General features: G+C 43.6%; 1 protein-coding gene across 4 annotated transcripts; it reads right to left on the minus strand.

Moving 5' to 3' along the window:
* Positions 1-306: 306 nt before the first annotated feature.
* TRIM38 (tripartite motif containing 38) lies at positions 307-14,568 on the minus strand. 4 transcript variants are annotated; one of them, XM_032649763.1, is made up of 8 exons: positions 14,248-14,497; positions 14,009-14,044; positions 12,050-12,595; positions 9,420-9,515; positions 7,376-7,606; positions 6,343-6,365; positions 6,135-6,247; positions 307-1,011 (listed from the first exon to the last, which is right to left on the minus strand). In XM_032649763.1, the coding sequence occupies exons 3-8, from the start codon at positions 12,446-12,448 to the stop codon at positions 488-490; spliced, it is 1,386 nt and encodes a 461-aa protein (XP_032505654.1). In that variant the 5' UTR covers positions 12,449-12,595; positions 14,009-14,044; positions 14,248-14,497; the 3' UTR covers positions 307-487. The 4 variants fall into 4 exon arrangements, with proteins under 4 accessions (XP_032505654.1, XP_032505651.1, XP_032505653.1 ...); XM_032649760.1 differs by having other exon boundaries at positions 14,234-14,497; XM_032649762.1 differs by having other exon boundaries at positions 14,216-14,497.
* Positions 14,569-18,493: the final 3,925 nt, after the last annotated feature.

Genomic DNA, 18,493 nt, shown 5'->3' on the forward strand with positions numbered 1-18,493 from the left:
GCTTACTATGGCTCAGATTATTAATCATGTCAGTGGTTAGATGAGTCATTGCATTTTTGATTTTCATGCTCTTTTCTGCAGTTGACAGAGACAACTGCAGCTTTTCCTCATCCCCCATCTATGAGTTTAAATGGCACCAAACAAACTAGGAGAAGTCAGACCTCCTGGTCTCTGAGTCACCCTCCTGGTCACTCAAGAACTCTTAGAAATCGAAACTCTGAACCCACTGAAGAGGGATGGAGAGGACAAAGCATAATCATCGCTATTATCTTGCTTTTCCCCAGCTCAGCCTGACCACTTGGGGTATTTTTACAGTCATTATAGTCATTTATTCAATGCAGATTTATTAAGTATGCACTAAAAACCCAGCACTGTTTTAGGTACAAGGAAATAGCAGCGAAGAAAACAGACCACATTTCTGTCCTCATGGGATTCAGATTATACTCTCTATGCTAGTTAAATCAAGGAGGAGACTTTGCTCCTTCCCTTACTCATCTGGGGGAGGCAGGAACAAAGGAGAATATTGATAGACCTGGAAATAGGGCCGGAGAGTGTCAGAGAAGGAGGCCTTTGGGAAGGTGAAGATGTGGGAACCAGTGGTCATGTTGTAAAAGGATACAACTCCAGCCTCGAAGTCCAGAAATATCCCCACAACCAGGGGCTGCTCCCTTAGCTGAAGGGAAGTTAGGGGAGAGGTAAGCGCTACGTAGCCATTCTTTTTGCACAGTCTGATGGCCCAGAAACCAGACTGAGGCGTCTGTACCATGACAGTGTCCCTCTGCACGTTTTCCATACAGACTCCTAAATCCCACCCAGTTCCCTCTCCCACATCCACTTCAAAGTAATGTTTTCCTGAGGTGAAGCCTTCACAGCCCAGGATACAGGGTAAGGCACTAAATCTCCTAGAAGAAGTATCAAGATTCTCCTGGGGGCATCCACGAGTCACTTGTCTCCGATCCTCAGACAGAATTAGTTCGTAATAAGCTGTATCTGGATCCAGAGTCACGCTGACTGGGGGGGGAAAAGAAAGACATGATTTTTGTAGCTGAGAGCACAGTTTATTTTAAATAAAACCAGGCTGCATTCAAATCCAAGCATTGTTTCTTTTTGTATTTTTATTGGAGTATAGTTGATTTACAATGTTGTGTTAGTTTCAGGTGTACAGCAAAGTGAATCTGTTGTACATATACACATAACCACTCTTTTTAAGATTCTTTTCCCATATAGGTCATTTCAGAGTATTGAGTAGAGTTCCCTGTGCTATACAGTAGGTCCTTATTAGATATCTATTTTTTACATAGTAGTGAAAATATGTCAATCCCAATCTCCCAATTTATCCCTCCCCCCACTTGCCCCACTGGTAACCATACGTTTGTTTTCTATGCCTGTGACTCTATTTTGTAAATAGGTTCGTTTGTACCATTTTTTTAGATTCCACATATAAGCGATATCATATGATATTTGTCTTTCTCTGTCTGACTTACTTCACTCAGTATGACAATCTCTAGGTCTATGCATGTTGCCACAAATGGCATCATGTCGTTCTTTTTTATGGCTGAGTAATATTCCACTGTATGTATGTACCACATTGTCTCTTACTAGCTGTTGTGAGCTTAGGCAAATCATTCGCCGAGCCTCAGTTCTGTTAAATATAAAGTGGAAATCATCGTATCTGTCACCAAGCATGGTGGGGAGGATTGAAGGAGCTAATGTATGCTTAGTGCTTAGTAAAATTCCTGGTATATAGTAAGTGCCCTGTAAATGGCAGTAATAATAATGATATCATCATCATCATCTTCAACATCATCACCATCTTAGTCACTCAGAGAAGCCAAGGAGCAGAACTAACCAGAGTTAACATGGTTACTGTCCTCTCCAAAGCCCTTCCTCTCCCTTGTAGGACCTCTAGGAATCATGGAATATTGGAGCAGAAATGAGACCCTCATCATCTCTACTTAATTACCATTAACACTGAGGATCGGAGAAGGAAAATGACACAACTAATGTCATAGCTTGTTATTGGAAAACCCAAAATTTTACCCAGGCTTCAGGACATACACCTAGTCCCCCGACTTTTAAGTGTAAGCTCTTCTTTCTTGCTTCAGGTAATGCTCTATAAGGATTAGTATAAAGTAACACACAAGAGGCCAATACACATGAAAAATATCTGACTAGAGTCAAGTAAGACATAAAAAAGTAGATAAAGTGTGATACTGGCCAGCAACGCAATTTTAAAAATGAAAGGTGGTAATGCGGTGGTCCAGCAAGAGAGTTAGCAAACTCGCTGTGTTACTGGGTTAAACTCTGATCATTTGGGCTGTGGCAATACGGGAAATCAAGTATTAGGAAACACTTCCACTGCTGGATGTTCTTCACTTGCCCCTCCAGATCACTCCCCACCTTTCTCCAGCCTGCTCTGTGTCCAGGAAGGCTAACCCCTATAGACACATCAACCAGGCTCCCTTCCCTCTGACTGCTATTTGGTTAAGCCAATGAGAAGCACTAGAGGAGACCACAGGGCAAAAAGAAATAGAGTTAGAAGTATTTAGTGCCCCAAGTCCCTCCCCACTAGCTATGATTTGGAGGGTCTGCATTCCTCTGCCTCTGGTTACAGCTCCCTCCATCTGCTACCGAAGCCTTGGGGAGGTAATGACTCCCTACCTATTCCTAGCCCTAGTTTGCTTCACTGTTCCTTGATGATCACCCAAATCCTCCTCTTTGTAAATAATCCCTTTATTAAACTCTCTTCAGTCAGTCCTTATCATGAGCCTGACTCACAAAAGTTTCGGGCTTCATTAGTCTTCCCTGAATGATCCAGGAAAACCAAGCTGAGAAATTAAAATGTTTACAGGTTGGTAATACCACTAGAAAGATGGTTGATGCCTGAGCTCTTTGGAAACAAAAGGCATAGACCTTGAAGACAAATGTGTCTACTCTAAGTTTGAATCTCTATACATCAAAAGATAGGATGAAAATGTAAAATGCCATACGCATAACAGAAGATATTGGCTATAATAAGCTCCCATAAATCAATAAGGAAAAGAACCCAAAAGAAAAACTCTTAAAACACAGAAGAAGCCTGAAGGGCTAATGGACTTACTAAAAGAAGCTCAACCTCACTAGTGACATTGGAGAAACTCAAATTAAGTCCACAATTAGGTACCATTTCAAATCCATCAGATGGCCAAAAATTATAAGCAGAGAGTGAGGGAGATGTGAAACAGTGGGATCTCTTATGTTGCTGGTAGGGTATAAAGTGATACAATTTCAAGATCTGTAGTATCTAGTAAAATTAGATGTGCATCCCGACACAGCAGCATTTTTAATTCAAGGTATATCCCCAGAGGAAACCATTCACAGGACACAAGAAAGCATGGACAAGAAAGTTCACAGTAGTATCGTGTGGAATAGCAACAAACAAACAAAAACCAACTACACATACCTTCAGCGTCCACTCCACAAGACAATGAATTAAAAAAATACATCACTTTCATTTTTTGCCACATTGCAGAGTGATTAAGAGAGTGAGTTCTAGAGAGATACTACCTGAGTTACCACCTGCTGGTTGTGGGAATTTACAACAGTCACGTAACCTCTCTGTGTTTTGGTTTCCTTATCTATAAAGGAAAAAATGCTACCTACAGAGAGGCTTGCGGTGTAAAACAAGATAACACACGTGAAGCTCTTCTCATCTGTCACAGAAAGAGTGTTCAGTATGTGTGAATCGTTTTTATTGGTGCTGGTGAGAGAGTGCATGTTGCTACATTGGAACAAGTAATCTGGTAACATGTGTTAAGATTAACAACAATCCCAGCTTTAGGTATACACCCTACAGGAATGAAAGCACCAGGATATAAGGCTGCATGGACTAGAAAGTTATTGCTGCAAATGTTATAATACCCAAGTGCTGAAAGCAGCCTGAAGCTCCATCAGTAGGAATATGGTTACGTATAGTTATGATGTACCCTGGAATATTAGACAGCTTTAAAAAGCAATGGGTGAATAGGAAGAGACGATCTATGTATTAAATGTTTGTAAAAACACAGAGAAAGACCTAGGTCTTGTTACCTGCAGAAGGGTAAGAGAAACCTTGAACTTTTTTTTCGTATCTCTCTATACTGTTTGAGTGATTACAATTTATTTATATGACTTTTTTAATAAGAAAAGCTTTAATAATGAGGGTTTCAAAAAGAAGAATTATCTAGTTAAAAGATGAGCTCATTTTAGAAACAGATAGACTTGAACCATGTTGTAATGCCTTCTGTGAAAGATAAGAGTAGAAAAATCAACTCAATTAAATCTGGACATAATTTATATAAAGTCCTTCCTTGCATCTGTACAGGATCAAATACAGAGTTGCTATTTTTTGGTAGTTATTATTGTTGTTTGTTCTTGTTAACTTGAGGGGAAACTGAATACAGGTTCATAATCCTTATCTGAAACCCCTGGGGCCAAATGAGTTTTGAAATTCAGATTTTTTTTTTTTTTTTTTTTTTTTGCGGTACGCGGGCCTCTCACTGTCGTGGCCTCTCCCGTTGCGGAGCACAGGCTCCGGACGCGCAGGCTCAGTGCCCATGGCTCACGGGCCCAGCCGCTCTGTGGCATGTGGGATCTTCCCGGACTGGGGCACGAACCCGTGTCCCCTGCATTGGCAGGCGGGCTCTCAACCACTGCGCCACCAGGGAAGCCCTCAGAATATTTTTGATGTTATAAAGGCAAACAATACAGACACTCTAAATTATGTGCCCACCCCTGGGAGGGTCTAAGGCATTGTCTTGTAATCCAATGCATCAATATTTCTGCAGTAAAACATAAATGCAAACTAAGCGGGATAAATAAAGACTTTAAATAATCTCATATCAGTGCAGTTCAGGTTCGGCCACCGTGTCACTCAGACACAAGGGTAGCCTTCCGTGATCCTGCCTCTTGGTGTTCATACCCTTATGCAGTTCCTTCCCTTTGAGTGTGGGCAGGACCTGTGAATTGCTTCTGACCAATAGAATATGGCAAAAATGATGGGATGTGACTCCTGTGACTGTATTTCATTTTATAAGTCTCCATCTTTCTGGCAGACTTGCTCTAGGGACTCTCTCCTGAGCTTACTCTGAAGAAATAATTGGCCATGTTGGGAGGCCCATGTGCAAGCAGCTGATGGCTCGCTTCTAGAAGCTGAGGGCAGCCTCTCGCCAACAGCCCGCAAGAAGCCAGGGCCCTAAGTCCCATAACCATAAAGAAATAAATTCTGCCAACAACCTGAGTGAGCTTGGGAGAGGATTCTCCCCCAGTCTAGCTTCCAGGTAAGAACACAGCCAGGCTAACACCTTAATTGCAGCTTTGTAAGACCCTAAGCAAAGGACCCGACTAAGCTGTGCCCAGCTTTATCTCACAAAACCTGTGAGATAATATATGTGTATTGCTTTAAACCACTAAGTTTGTCTGCAGCAATAGGTAATTAATACAGCCACCAAATCACTTTAGGTTAGGTCCAATCTTGCAGCCAAACAAGTTATGAAAAAATTGTCAGTTATCAGAACTTTTGGAATCTTGTAGTTGTGGATAAGGGATGGTGGAAATATAGCAAGCACTGACGAAGAGAATCTAAGAAGCAGGAAGCTCAGGCTTTGGAATTGGTAAAACTTGGTTTCTGTCGTGGTTCTAACATTTACCATCTGTGTTATCTGGGCCGAGGCCCTGAAACATTTGGACCACCGTCATAATACTCACCTCCCTTTCTTGCATTGCTCTGAGAATTGACCAAAATATTAACAATAAACACTATGTCCCAGACACTTCTAAGCACTTTACACATGTTGACATATTTAATTTTACCGACAACCCAGTGAAGTGAGAGTTGTTAATATTTTCATGTTTCAGATGGGGAAACTGAGGAGGTTATTTGCCTGGAATGACAGAGCTGATAAGTGAGAGAGCAGGAATTTGAAGGGTCTGCACAGGTAACCAGCATGCCATGTCCCTGTCTAAGCACTGGAACAAACTAACAAGGGAGAGGGTGACAGCTCAACTGAAAATATCTGAATGACCCCTCTGGCTGTGAGCCTGCCCAGGGATAGGTGGTGAACTTGGTTACCACTTAAGGTCCCTCTGTCCGTAGTATTTAGGGTTTCTTCACCTACCTTGATAGCTCCTTAACACTTTCTTCACATCAAAGTAAAGCTCAGAAACATTGCACACAGTGTGAAGGTCCAAAGAGGGGGCCTCTGGTTGTTCTAGCTTCACAGCCCAACTCCTAGAATAAGCAGAGACCAAGACTTCTTCAGTGGTAAATTCCATTCAGCTCTATATACCCACACCCCTTCCCTCCTGCATTTGTCCAGGACTCACCTGCTCAAAGTATCTTTCACATCCTATGGAGAAAGACAAAATGTAAGTGTGGGAACATCAGCATTTCATGGGACTTGGCATGTGGGGCTGTTCTCTATAAACACTCCTTACAAAGAAGTAAAGAGAGTAACCCTGGCCTTAGATATTGATGGATACCCAGATAGAATGATTTCCATCCCGGCCCCCTGGGATATTCAGCATATCAGAATGTTTGTGTGTTATCTTCCTTGCTGTGCTCTGTGGAGAGCTGCGGTGTCTGCAATCACATCTACCTGCGGGCTGCTTAGGATAGAGGGCCAAGAGCTTTGCCCATGCTCCCTCTGGAAAGACTTGCTTTCAGTGACCTAATTTCCTTCAGAGTGAGCCCACAGTAGAGGCCATTCATTGCAAAGGTCCGTAGTGGTGAATCCATGCATAGCCCCTGAGATGGGCCATTAAGATGGTAGCAGCAGGTATCACATGGTGGTGGGACAGTCATGCTACATTCTCAGGCTACAGTGTGACCTCCAGTTCTTTTAGTGGGGAATAGAAAAAACAGCTCCAGTCGCAGTTTGTCTTAATGGGCTGGATCCATTATGCAGCTGAAAGAAGGCCCCGAAAGAGCTCTGGAGGGCTCTACAAGGAAATCAGGGAGCAGGTTATCACTCATAACCTTCTTTTGGCTGCCCCACTTTGTCACCCACCAGTCATCTGGAGGAGTATTTCAGGAGACAGTTTGACAGTCAGAGTTTTGTGAACATGGGACAGAGGCGAATGGTAGCAAAAGTTATCCCATGGTTCCATTTGGCCAAGGAACCCACCATACCTATATATTTTCTGATTCACCTAAAGCCGCTCTATAGACTAGTGAAGGCCACCTTGCAAATGTTGCTGTGTATCCAAAAGAAACGTTACTTTAAATTCCCTACACTAATGTACCATTTTTGAGTGAAACAGGCAGGGCTCGCCCAGCTTCCCGTGCTTCCTCACCATTCTCCTCCTAAAAGCTCAGGAACAGATACCTTCCTTCCCTTCTCCAAGTGCATGGCCTCACCTGCAGCAGATTTTGGGCTGAGCCCTGACATTTATGCTCTAGTTGCAGGATGTAGCTCTCGAGTTCATGGCTCTTCTGTTCAAGATTGGCCTCATTGTCCCTCAGTCTCCTCAGAGTCTGCTCTTTTTCTTTCTCCAGTTTCCATAGGTAAGACTTCTCTTCCTCATGAAGGAAGCTCTGGAGATTCTTAAAGTCAGACTGGATTTTTTGTTTCTGAACTTCTATCTTCTCCTAGAGCCAAGAAAGGTGGAAACCAACCAAATGTCCACTGTTGGATGAACTGATAAACAAAATGCAGTGTATAGATATAGCGGAATACTATTCAGCCTTAAAAATGAATGAAGTTCTGATACATGCTAAGACATGGATGAATCTTGAAGACATTATGCTAAGTAAAATAGGCCAGGAAAAAAAAAAGAACAAATATTTTATGATTCCACTTATATGAGGTACCTAGAATAGTCAAATTCATAGAGACAGAAAGTAGAATAGTGGTTACCAGGAGTTACGAGGAAGAAGGAATGGAACTGTGCACATAAAAATAGTTAAACAGTAAATTTCATTATGCATATTTTAACACATACATACACAAAAGAAAGTTTGCTCAGCTACCATAACATTATTTTCCCATGAATCATTCGAGCTGGAATAACGTCCCAAATTGCCCGCTGCAGAGTCATGCCCGAAAGGCAGATACTCAGATGTGGGAGAGGTTATCACCTTATTAACATCCTTCTTCAGCCAAGGTGCAGGAGTGCTAGATAATTTAATCATGGGACTAGGGCCAAGGTTAAAAACTTTATCCGTTACAAAGATAAAAATGAGTTTTTATTCAGGATATAAGAAAGTAGCTCTGAGTCTGAGGGAATTTCTTGAAGCAAAAGCTTGTAATGAACATCACCAAGACTGGACTTTAAGACAACCAGGCTATTAGGAGAGTCCATGATTCTCAGCAGCGGGAGGTCTGGGTATCAGGCATTTGTCATAGTTAACTACGAAATAGTCATCCACCAACTCGGGTCCACCTACTCATCCTTACGTATAAGAAACCAAATGGTACACCTTGTCGGACTCAGCTTTCGTTTGGGGAGATAAGAATTGCAGTTTCCATGAGTGCTTTTTCAATTTACTTAGTGTTTTGATGACTGTAATGTTGTGGTAGAGTGTCATTGACAGGGTTTCCATATGTATTAGCTATAATCAAGATCCTCCCCATTGCCCAAGATCTTCCCCATTGTCCAAGATCCTCCCCATTGCCCAAGATCCCAGAAATGAGGGAAGCAAGAGTGTCCTCTGAGAGTTCAAGTTTAACAACTGTACACAAAGGATTAGGCAGAGGTTGGAAGGTTGGAAGAAACTCTGAAAGAGGCAAAATGGCTCACTGGCCTGTGGGATTTGACTGTAAGCCGATTAATTACATAAATATTTCCATAAAGGAATGCATCTCTGACCACGGGGAGGCTGGTCAGCCATGGAAACAGTCTTTCAGACCCTAGAGGCTACAGTGCCAAGTGTGTAGGTTCTAGGAGCACTCTGGTCCTCCTTATAAACCAGATAGATTTCCTTCTTCAGTCTAATGAGCTTGAGTAATACGAACCTCAACCTGGAGTGATTCTGTTTTCTTAGTGCTCACAAAGGGTGGTTTCTGAACCTGTAAGGCTGAAAGCCATACCCTGCACTGTGGTACATGTGCCAAAGCAATAAGGTTAATAAGGCCTTCAAATCCAGAAGGTACTTTGAGATATTAAGAACTGAAACCCAGTCAAGAATGGCTCTAGGTAAATGGGCACACCTGTTCTGCTTCTCCTAACTGAGGTTTCGGAATCCTAGCCGGTTACTACTGAAAGGTTGAAGGGGTTGGAGATAAATTCTCATAGATATTAGACAATGAGGGACATAAAAACAAATGTGCTTTCTTCTTTGGGTTTTATCTGTTTGGTCTGGTTTAGTGAGAATAAGCCATCACTATGCTTTGCTCAATCATCCCCTGTACCTAAGCGCTAGGATGGAAACTAGCTTGAGATCAATAAACCCAAACTCTTACATTCCATTCGGTTATTTGCTTTGCCGTGAACACCTTCAGGTTCATACATTCCTCTTCCAGTTGCCTCAATTTTGTCACAGCTTCCTGGAGCTTTTCCTGAAAGAAAAATTGGGTGAATAAAGTCTTTTCAATTCAACAATTCTTCATTGGGCACCTAAGGAGCATCCCAGCCCTCCAAGACTTAATTAGAATAGCCTGACTATTGAATATGTATTGAGTCCTTACACTTTACCAGGAAGCATGCTGAAGGCTGTATAGGCAGTAACATATTTGATTCCCTTGGCAACACTGAGCAGTTAGTAGGATTTTTAACATCATTTCTGCGCCGCAGAAACTGAAGCTTAGAAAGGGGATAAATAACTTGCTCAAGGTGCTGTAACTGGTGGGTGGTTGGGCTGTGATCCCAGCTGACCCTGAGCCTGAGCTATATCCACCACCAGCAGTCTTGCCAGGGAAATTCTGCACATAAAACAAGATAAAAATCACCTAAAAAGATTTTATGAAGTAATGTGCTGACCCAACCAGAACCAATACCAGAGTGTTTGGCACACATGGAACTTTGTATGTATTATGGTGAGTCAGGAAGGAAAGACAGACCAAGATGCCAGCTGAAGTTGTCAGAAACAGTTAATGGAGGAGGGGAGCTCGGAGACCTTTTGAAGAATGGTATCATGAAGCCCTTTAAAAATGAGTTAGTATCCATATGAAGCTTTCAGGTTATTTTTCAAAATAGTTTCTCACATTTTCATGGAAAGCAAGTTTAAGCTAAACCAAATTGCTACTTGCGGTCAACACTAAAAGAATTGGCTCTGGGACTTCCCTGGTGGTCCAGAGGTTAAGAATCTGCCTTGTAACGCAGGGGACGCAGGTTTGATTCCTGGTGGGGGAACTAAGACCCCACATGCCGCGGGGCAACTAAGTAACTAAGCCTGTGCACTGTAGAGCCTGCATGCTGAAACCAAGACCCGACGCAGCCTAATTAATTAATTAATTAGAAAAAAAAGAACTTTTATCTTGATTTAAAAAGAAAAAGAATCGGCTCTTGTCCTAAAGCCAATAGGTATACTCAGTTCTCACCCGCTCTCAAGAAAGGGCTCTATAGAACTTGTTAGCAAAAGACTGCATTGCCCTCACTATGTGCCAAGTGCTATTCTAAGGTTTACATGTATTAATGTCCCTAAAGCTTATAACAACCTCCTGAGCATGTATGTTGGAGAGGAAGGGAACTACTATCATCCCCACTGATAGTTGGGGAAACCAAGGCATGAAGACATTACATAACTTTGCTCAAAGTCACCCATCTAATAAGTAGCAGAACTAAGGTTTCAAACTAAGCAGTCTGACTCTCAAGGCTTAGAACCATCACCCCGTGCTGCTCCTTTTACTACTTGGTGGGAAACTAATTCCAATGGGAATGTCCCCATTACAGTAATTAGCTGCTCCATGGAGTTTAAGGAAGAGCTGCCATGTGCCGAGTGGTGGTCAGTATTGACGTGTCCTGATGAAGGACCCAGAACCTTAATAGAAGACCACCTCCACGTCATAGGGGAGGGAACAAGGAGCTCACACTGGGGACGACAATTTTCTCAAATCTAGCCAGGGCAGAGAAGGAATAAGGCAGCAGGACCACGCCCCCTCCTTCGTTCCACAATAGCAAAGGTCAGCCTTCCTTAATATGCTCTTAAGCGATAAACAGGAGTTGCCCAAAACCTCTCCCTCCATTTCATACTCCATGACCAATCACTTCCAAACCCTTCCACTCATTCCCCTTCCTGAATCTTGCTTGGAATTGCTCCCTTTCCCCCTTCTTATAGGAATAATCTAAATTTTACTCTTTGGTATTCCTTTCATTGTATCAGTACCAGAATGTTCTTTTCAATGTCAACCTGATCCTTCACTGTGCAAATGAAAATCCCCCCGTGGCCAGGACTACTCTGGGCTAGGGCTTAGACTCCGAGCGGATACCAAGTTCTGGGCCCTGACTTCCTTTCCTATGACATCACCTGCCTTCCCTGCACACACACTCTGGCCTGGTCACAGCGAGTCAGGTACGCTCTCATAGCTGTGCCGTTGCACAAGTGGGCCCCTCGGTCTGGAATGCCCTCTCTCTTCTCCATACTTCTATATCTGGTTACTTTTTATGTGTTCTTCAAGAGTCACTTTTGGGAAGATTCCTCAGTTACCACTCCACACCCCTTGGTGCTCCTCTCCACCATCCAAATCAGGGGACTTCAGGCAGCCTTTTTGCTGGTTTGTCTGCCCTACTAGACTGTAGGATACCTAAAAGGGGGTGTGTCTTCGTCCCCTGTGTTTTCAGACTCTATCCCATGGACTTGCACATTGTGCTTTCTCAAATCACACAGACGGTGTGAGGCAATAAAACATGCAGGTGTGCACTGGAGCACATGGCATTCTAGAGCAGGGAGGAGTTCATCAAGAGTGGATAGGGAGAAGAGTGACCATCAGGCCTTGATTCAGTGAGGACCCATCATAAACTACTTTTCAGAAGAATGACATGATGAAAGTTATATTTCAGGATCCTAATCTTGGGTTTCAGGCTAAATAATTTCAGGTCTTGGGGGGCAACATGAGGCCAGGTACTCGCCAAGGTCCTCTGGCCCACCACTCACCTTGTAACCTTGGCAAGCATCTTCCACCAGAGCTGTGGTGTGCCCTTTGTGCTGCAATCCTCGATCACAGCGCCAGCAGATGAGCTGGCCCTCGTCTTCACAGAACAGATGGAGCTTCTCTCCATGTTCCTCACATGACATTTCCTGGTCCATCTCCTTGACGGCTTCAATGAGGTTTCCCAGCTGCTTGTTGGGTCGGAGGCTTGCCATTATAAATGGCATCCGACACTGGGGACAGGAGAACATCTCCAGCCATGGTTGCATCTCACAGAAGCTCACTATGCACAAGTGGCAGTAGCTGTGTCCACAGCTGATGCTCACTGGCTCAGTTATCAGTTGCAGACAGATGGAACAGGTGGCTTCCTCCCTCATCTTCTTGGTGATTGGGGTTGAGGCCATGGCTTTTCCTGAAAATCTCTAATATTGGATCTAGAGGCAGAGATGAAGCAGCCAGAACTTTCCCACAGTGATGGAACTTCACCTTGTCTGAGCCTCTTTCCGATGCACTGGCTGCCACTGGCCTCCACAGGTCACGTGGTCTTCTCTCTAAAGAGAAGAAATAGATTGGAATTTAGAAGACGCATCAAATGTAGCTGTGCTGTGGAATATGGTAGTGACTATTACATGTGGCCACTTTGAATTAATAACAATTAAATAGAATTTAAAAGTCTGTTTCTCACACCCACTAGCCACATTTCAGTGCTTAATAGGCGCAGGTGATTGGTGGCTACATGAAAGCCCAGATAGAGAACATTCCATTATTGTGAAAAGTTTTCTTGGGCCAAGCACTGAGAGAGATAGAGAAATGAGGCAGACTTCTTCGCCAAAGTTGCAGCAAGAGAGAGAACTCAGTGAGGGATTGTCAAACTCTTTCCTGCTCTAATGAATATTAAGAATAATTAGTACCAGAGTTATTTCTTTGTAACTGGTAGTAACACTTACATCCAGGTAACCCAGGTAACTGGGTGGTCTATGAAGGATTTCACTGAGACAATCACATTTGATTCTAATTTTTTGTTGTTGTTTGTTTGTTTGTTTTGGCCGTGCCTCTCAGCTAGTGGGATCTTAGTTCCCCGACCAGGGATTGAACCCGAGCCCTCGGCAGTGAAAGCGAGGAGTCCTAACCACTGGACCGCCAGGAATTCCTTACATTTGACTCTAATTAAACCCTCACTCCCACCCCACAAAGAACAAAAGACAGCAGGTTAATAAAGTCCCCAGTGGAGACCCAACCAGGATGATAATGAAAGTAAAAAAGACAACCAGAAAAACCAACAAGTTCTTTTTGCCCTCCCTGACCTGAGGAAAAGAGAATTGGAAAGACAGCTGGGAAGAGAAGGGGTTGGTCCTGGGGTGCAGAGCTCCTGGAGAGCTAGGGAAGTGACTATCTTTTCAGGCCAGGACTTGTCTCTCAGGAGAAGTTCAGGGTGACTGGAACACAGGGGGTTGGCAGAACCCAGGATATGGGGAGGTGGGAAGCAGATGGGGAAGGTGGGGCCTCTGTAGGATCCTGGGTGCTGGACACCTAGTGTCCACCAGCGAGGACCTGACAACTAATAGACAAAGGAGGGGTGACTAGGAACAAAGGACTCGGTCCCTTCACCCACTGCTCCGGCTGCTTCGTAAACCTAGCCCTGTTCCCTGCTTTCCCATTCCTGGGATTTTGTCAGGGAGGGCAGCAGAGGACGGAGGAAGAGAGTGGCTTTTCCTTTGAACTGACAGTGGCAGAATTAAAAGCAGGGATTCAACTAAAGTTACTGGATAGGCTATGTCCCTCTAATAACCAGGACCACTCTCTTGGATCCGTAGAGAATTTCTTCCGGAGACTTCTATTCTTTGGCAGGTTATCTCCCCCAAGAGATACACTAGGCTCCGCTCTGCCTGGGGTGCTTTGCTCCCGGGGAGAAGGACGTCCCCTCCTCTGAGGCCCCAGGGTTCTTGTCCTGGGCCTTCACTCACCTCACATCCTGGATCTTCGGAGATCTGACATGGAGTCTGGCGAAAGAGAAAGCAGACAGGGTGTGAGAGCTATGAAGCACAGTCCTGACCATTTTCAGAGTTCCAGCAGCTGTTATCAGGAAACAAACTCCCTTCCCCGTGCCGCCCACCACCCCCCCCCCACACACACGTCTCTTTTCCCTCCACCAAAAAAACCTGGGCCCGGACCCTTCCCACTCCCTTCACCATGCAGCAGGCACATATGCACTGCTAGCTCCCTCCGCAGCTGCCGGTTCCTGAGATCTGGGTGAGGAAGTTAACTCAGACTGGACTAAACTCAGAAGTGAAACTGCGGTGGGAGGTGGCGCCCTGTAGATCCGGGGAGGAAGCTCGTGAAATTGCCGGTGTCTTTTGCACTCAGCTTGTCCTGAAAGGGAGGGGAGACAGTAGGAAAAATATTTTTCTTTTACAGCAATAAAACGAAGGGACAACTTAATAATTCAGTAAACTCTTTTGTGACCCCAGCACAGAGGATCTAAAAGCAGGAAGTCTGCAGAGTTCACAGACTCTGACGTGAGATCTTTCTACTTTTGCCACCAACCCCCTTGGGATTTATAAGCCTTTCTGGCTGATGTTATGTTTTACTATTTTTAGTCGCCGATTGTTTTAGAACTGCTCTGAAGGGTGTGGTGAAAAAAGGGGCGGTACAATAATAGGGCTCATTGGTATCAGAGAATTTGCTCAAGCCGTTCTCCCATTCCTTTCTGTCCTGATACTGTGTCTCATTTTCCTCCTCGGTATCCCTCCGCAAGATTCAAATACTTATCAATAGTCAGAGTCAGGCACCAAGGACAGCAAACGGGAGCCACTAATGGCCCAGCAGTGAGTGGACTCAGCTGGGGGCCATCACCTGCAATGTGCAGGAAAGACTGTGGCGTCTGGGATTGAGTACTTGGTGCCTCAGCTCCAGCCTCTCCAGTTCAAAGTAAGAGCAAAAATACTGTCCCCCAAAAAAAAAAAAAAAAAAAAAAAAAAAAAAAAAAAATACTGTCCCTACCCAATTTAGAGTTATTATTTAATGGGCAAAAAATAAATAAATACATAAGACCCTGCCACATTTATAGCCTTAGGTGTAAGATGTATTTATGATAAGTGCACAATAAGTGTTTGCTTAGGAAATAAATATATGCAGTGGCCCAAAGGAGCCAGTAAGGAAGGCTGAGGACACAGGCAGGGGAAGTTAAATTTGGCTTCTGAGAGCTGCCTGGGGTAAACTCTGGGCCCCTGGCCTGGCAGGTCAGCTGCTGACCTTGAAAGCTCACAGAAGCCTGTGCTCAGGCCAACGGACCCACAGATGGGGGCTGGGGGGAGTTGGGTGCAGCCACAGTCCTGCTGGTCCAGCAGCTCAGTCTGGAGGCAAAATTGTGAAACAGGTTCTTCTCTTCCCACCCAAACAGGAGTCTCTCTTCAGCACCGCATCCTCCTGGGTGCCCACAGAGCCTTCTGCAATTTTGCCACCAGGTGACTGAATCATCGTGCTCAGGCATGTCCTGTAGTAGCAGGCCCGTCCTGTAGTAGCAGGCCCTGCACACAGTACAGGACAGATCTACTCCTGAGGCAACCAGCACACAGACAGAAGAGAAAGAACGAGCCCCTGTATCCCTGATCCAATGATGACTCCTTACAGATTCCCACGACTTTCATTGTTGTGGCTGTGACTCTGGACGTAGGCACAGCTCACCCCAAATTTGTCCTGTCAAAGGATCAGGAAAAGGAAGCTAGTGAATGCCCAAAAGAAAACAGACTGCCACTACAGGCAACACAAGCAAGACAAAAGCATCAACCTCATGATGGGGAGTGTCTTGTGACAGCTGCCCCATCTTGCACCTGTTTCCTGTTCCATGAAGGAGGGACTGGTTCACACAGAGAGCTGCAGGTCTTAAAGGGGAGAGGGATGCAGATGAGGCTTCAGAGATTTGTTCTCCAAAGGTGAGCCTAGGGAGAGACCAATCGGAGCTGCCCCATGGAGGATGCATCCCCTCCAGTAAGTGAGGCTGGGCTTGACCCTGTGAGTCTGGGCTGTAGGAAGCTGAAGACCCAGAATGGCGAGTGGGTCACTGGAGTCTCCTTAAAAAGGCCTGGACTCTGGCTGCTCCTTCTGTGGGGAACAGTCATCCCTTAGATATCCCTAGGGTGCCTTCCCTCAACTCCTTCAGGTGTCTCTTCTCAGCCAGGCTTACTCTGACCACCCAGTTTACAGTTGCACCCCTCCCCCCACTCCCAAGCCCTCTAACAGTGCTCTTTGTTCCCATGGCACTTATTACTGAATATTTTATTTATTTTATTTATGTTGCTTATTGTCTGCCTCCTGCATGAGAATGCAAATTCCACAGCGGTAGGGAGTTTCGTCTGTGTTTTTAATTGATGAATCTCGAGTGTCTAGAGTGGTTCCAGGCATAGTGGTATGTGTTAAACAAGAGAGTAACTTTCTATGCTGCACTAAACATACATCATAGGAGGTGTGCACACATGCGTGTAATGTATGTAGTGTGGCGTGGGTGAGATGTGTGATGGTTTGTGCTATATGTAGTCTGTGATGCATGCTTGCATGTGTGTGATTTGTGTGATACGGTGTCTGGTACGTGTGTGTATAGTGTATGTTGTGGGGTGTGTGGTGGTGTGTGCTAGGTGTGGACTGTGGTACATGGTTCGTGTTTGTGTGATATGTGCGCTGGGGTATGTCTGTGGAGTGTGAGCAGAGTGTGTGTATGTACATGTTGGAGGTGGTAGGCAAGTTAACATGGCGAATAGTGCCAGAAAATACCAGAATCCATGATGGCTACTGGTTTTCTAGAGAGCTGTTTCTCTCTCCTGTAGGATATATTAATGATGTGAACTGGAAGAAAATGAAAATGAAAGAGAAGACCTAGGCTTCTGAGAAAGAGAGCTTAGCAGAGGTTTGATAAGAGCACACTGCAAAAGTGATCTTGAGGACAAATTTTTCAGATGAGCAAAGGGGAGAGAGGAAGCAACACCCAGAGGTAAAAAGAGAGGACACAGGATTATAGGTTTTAAAAAAATAGCCTGAGAGAAGACTTATCTGAGCTATTCAGAATGATGAGCATGACAAAGACTTCTCCAAAGAAGTCTTAGCATCCTTTGCAAATAGTTTGTACCTATATCTCTCATGATATGGATGACTGTTTCACTGCAGCCTGCTCTGAGGTGAGCTGGGACTTAAAGACAGCATTTTCCTTGGCTGGACCTAGGAAGAGCTGGTAATAGCACACCTAACAAGAAAAGGATGTGTGCTCTCACCATTTCTATTCAACATTGTACTGAATATTCAAGGAAATAAAAGGCATCCAGATTTAAAAGGAAGAAGACAAATACTCTATCTGCCAATAACATAATTTTGTATACAGAAAATCTTAAGGAATCCGTATACAAAAAATATAGATCTAATAAATGAGTTCAGCAAGGTTGCAGGATACAAGATCAATATATAAAATTTCATTGTATGTCTATATACTAGCAATGAACAATCTGAAAATAAAATTAAGGAAATAATCATTTATAATAGCATCAAAAGTAACAAAATACTTAGGAATAAAATGAACAGAAGCAAAACAAAATTGTACACTGAAATTTGTAAAACATCATTGAAGAAATTAAATTGACCTAAATAAATAGACATTGCATGTTCATGGATTAAAAGGCTTCATATTTTAATTAGCAGTACTTCCCAAGTTGTTCTACAGACTCAGTGCATGCCTATCAAAATTCCAGCTGGCGTTTCTTTTAGACATTGGCAAGCTTATCCTAAAATTCATCTGGAAATACAAGAGGTCCACAATAGCAAAAACAATCTTTAAAAAGATCAGAGTTGCAGGACTCGCAGTTTGCAATTTCAAAATTTACTATAACACTACAATAATCAAGGCTATGTGTTACTGTCATAAGGATAAACCTATAGGGCAATAAAATTTAGTAAAGAGTCTAGAAATAAACCCATACATTTATGGTCAATTAATTTTAACAAGAGTGCCAAAACAGTTCAATGTACAAAGAATAATCTTATTACCAAACAATAGTGGGACAACTGGATAATGCATATGCAAAAGAATGAATTTGGAGCCCTACCTCACACCATATACAAAAATTAACTCAAAATGAAACAAAGATCCAAATGTAAGCACTAAAATTCCATACAACCCTAAGAAGAAAACTTTGGGGCAAATCTTTGTAATCTTAGCTTAGCAATGGTTTTTTGGATGACACGAAAAACACAAGCAATAAAAGAAAAAACTAGGTGAGTTGGAGAGCATCAAAATTAAAGACTTTTGAGCTTCATAGGACTCCATTAAGAAAATGAGATGACAGCCCACAGAATGGGAGAAAATTTTTGTGAATTATATATCTGACAAGGGACTTGTATCTAGAATGGTAACTTGTATATAAAAGTTCCTACAACCCAATAACAAAAAGATAAATAACCCAACTTAA

This window comes from Phocoena sinus, chromosome 11, assembly GCF_008692025.1.
Source record: "Phocoena sinus isolate mPhoSin1 chromosome 11, mPhoSin1.pri, whole genome shotgun sequence".
NCBI lineage: Eukaryota > Metazoa > Chordata > Mammalia > Artiodactyla > Phocoenidae > Phocoena > Phocoena sinus.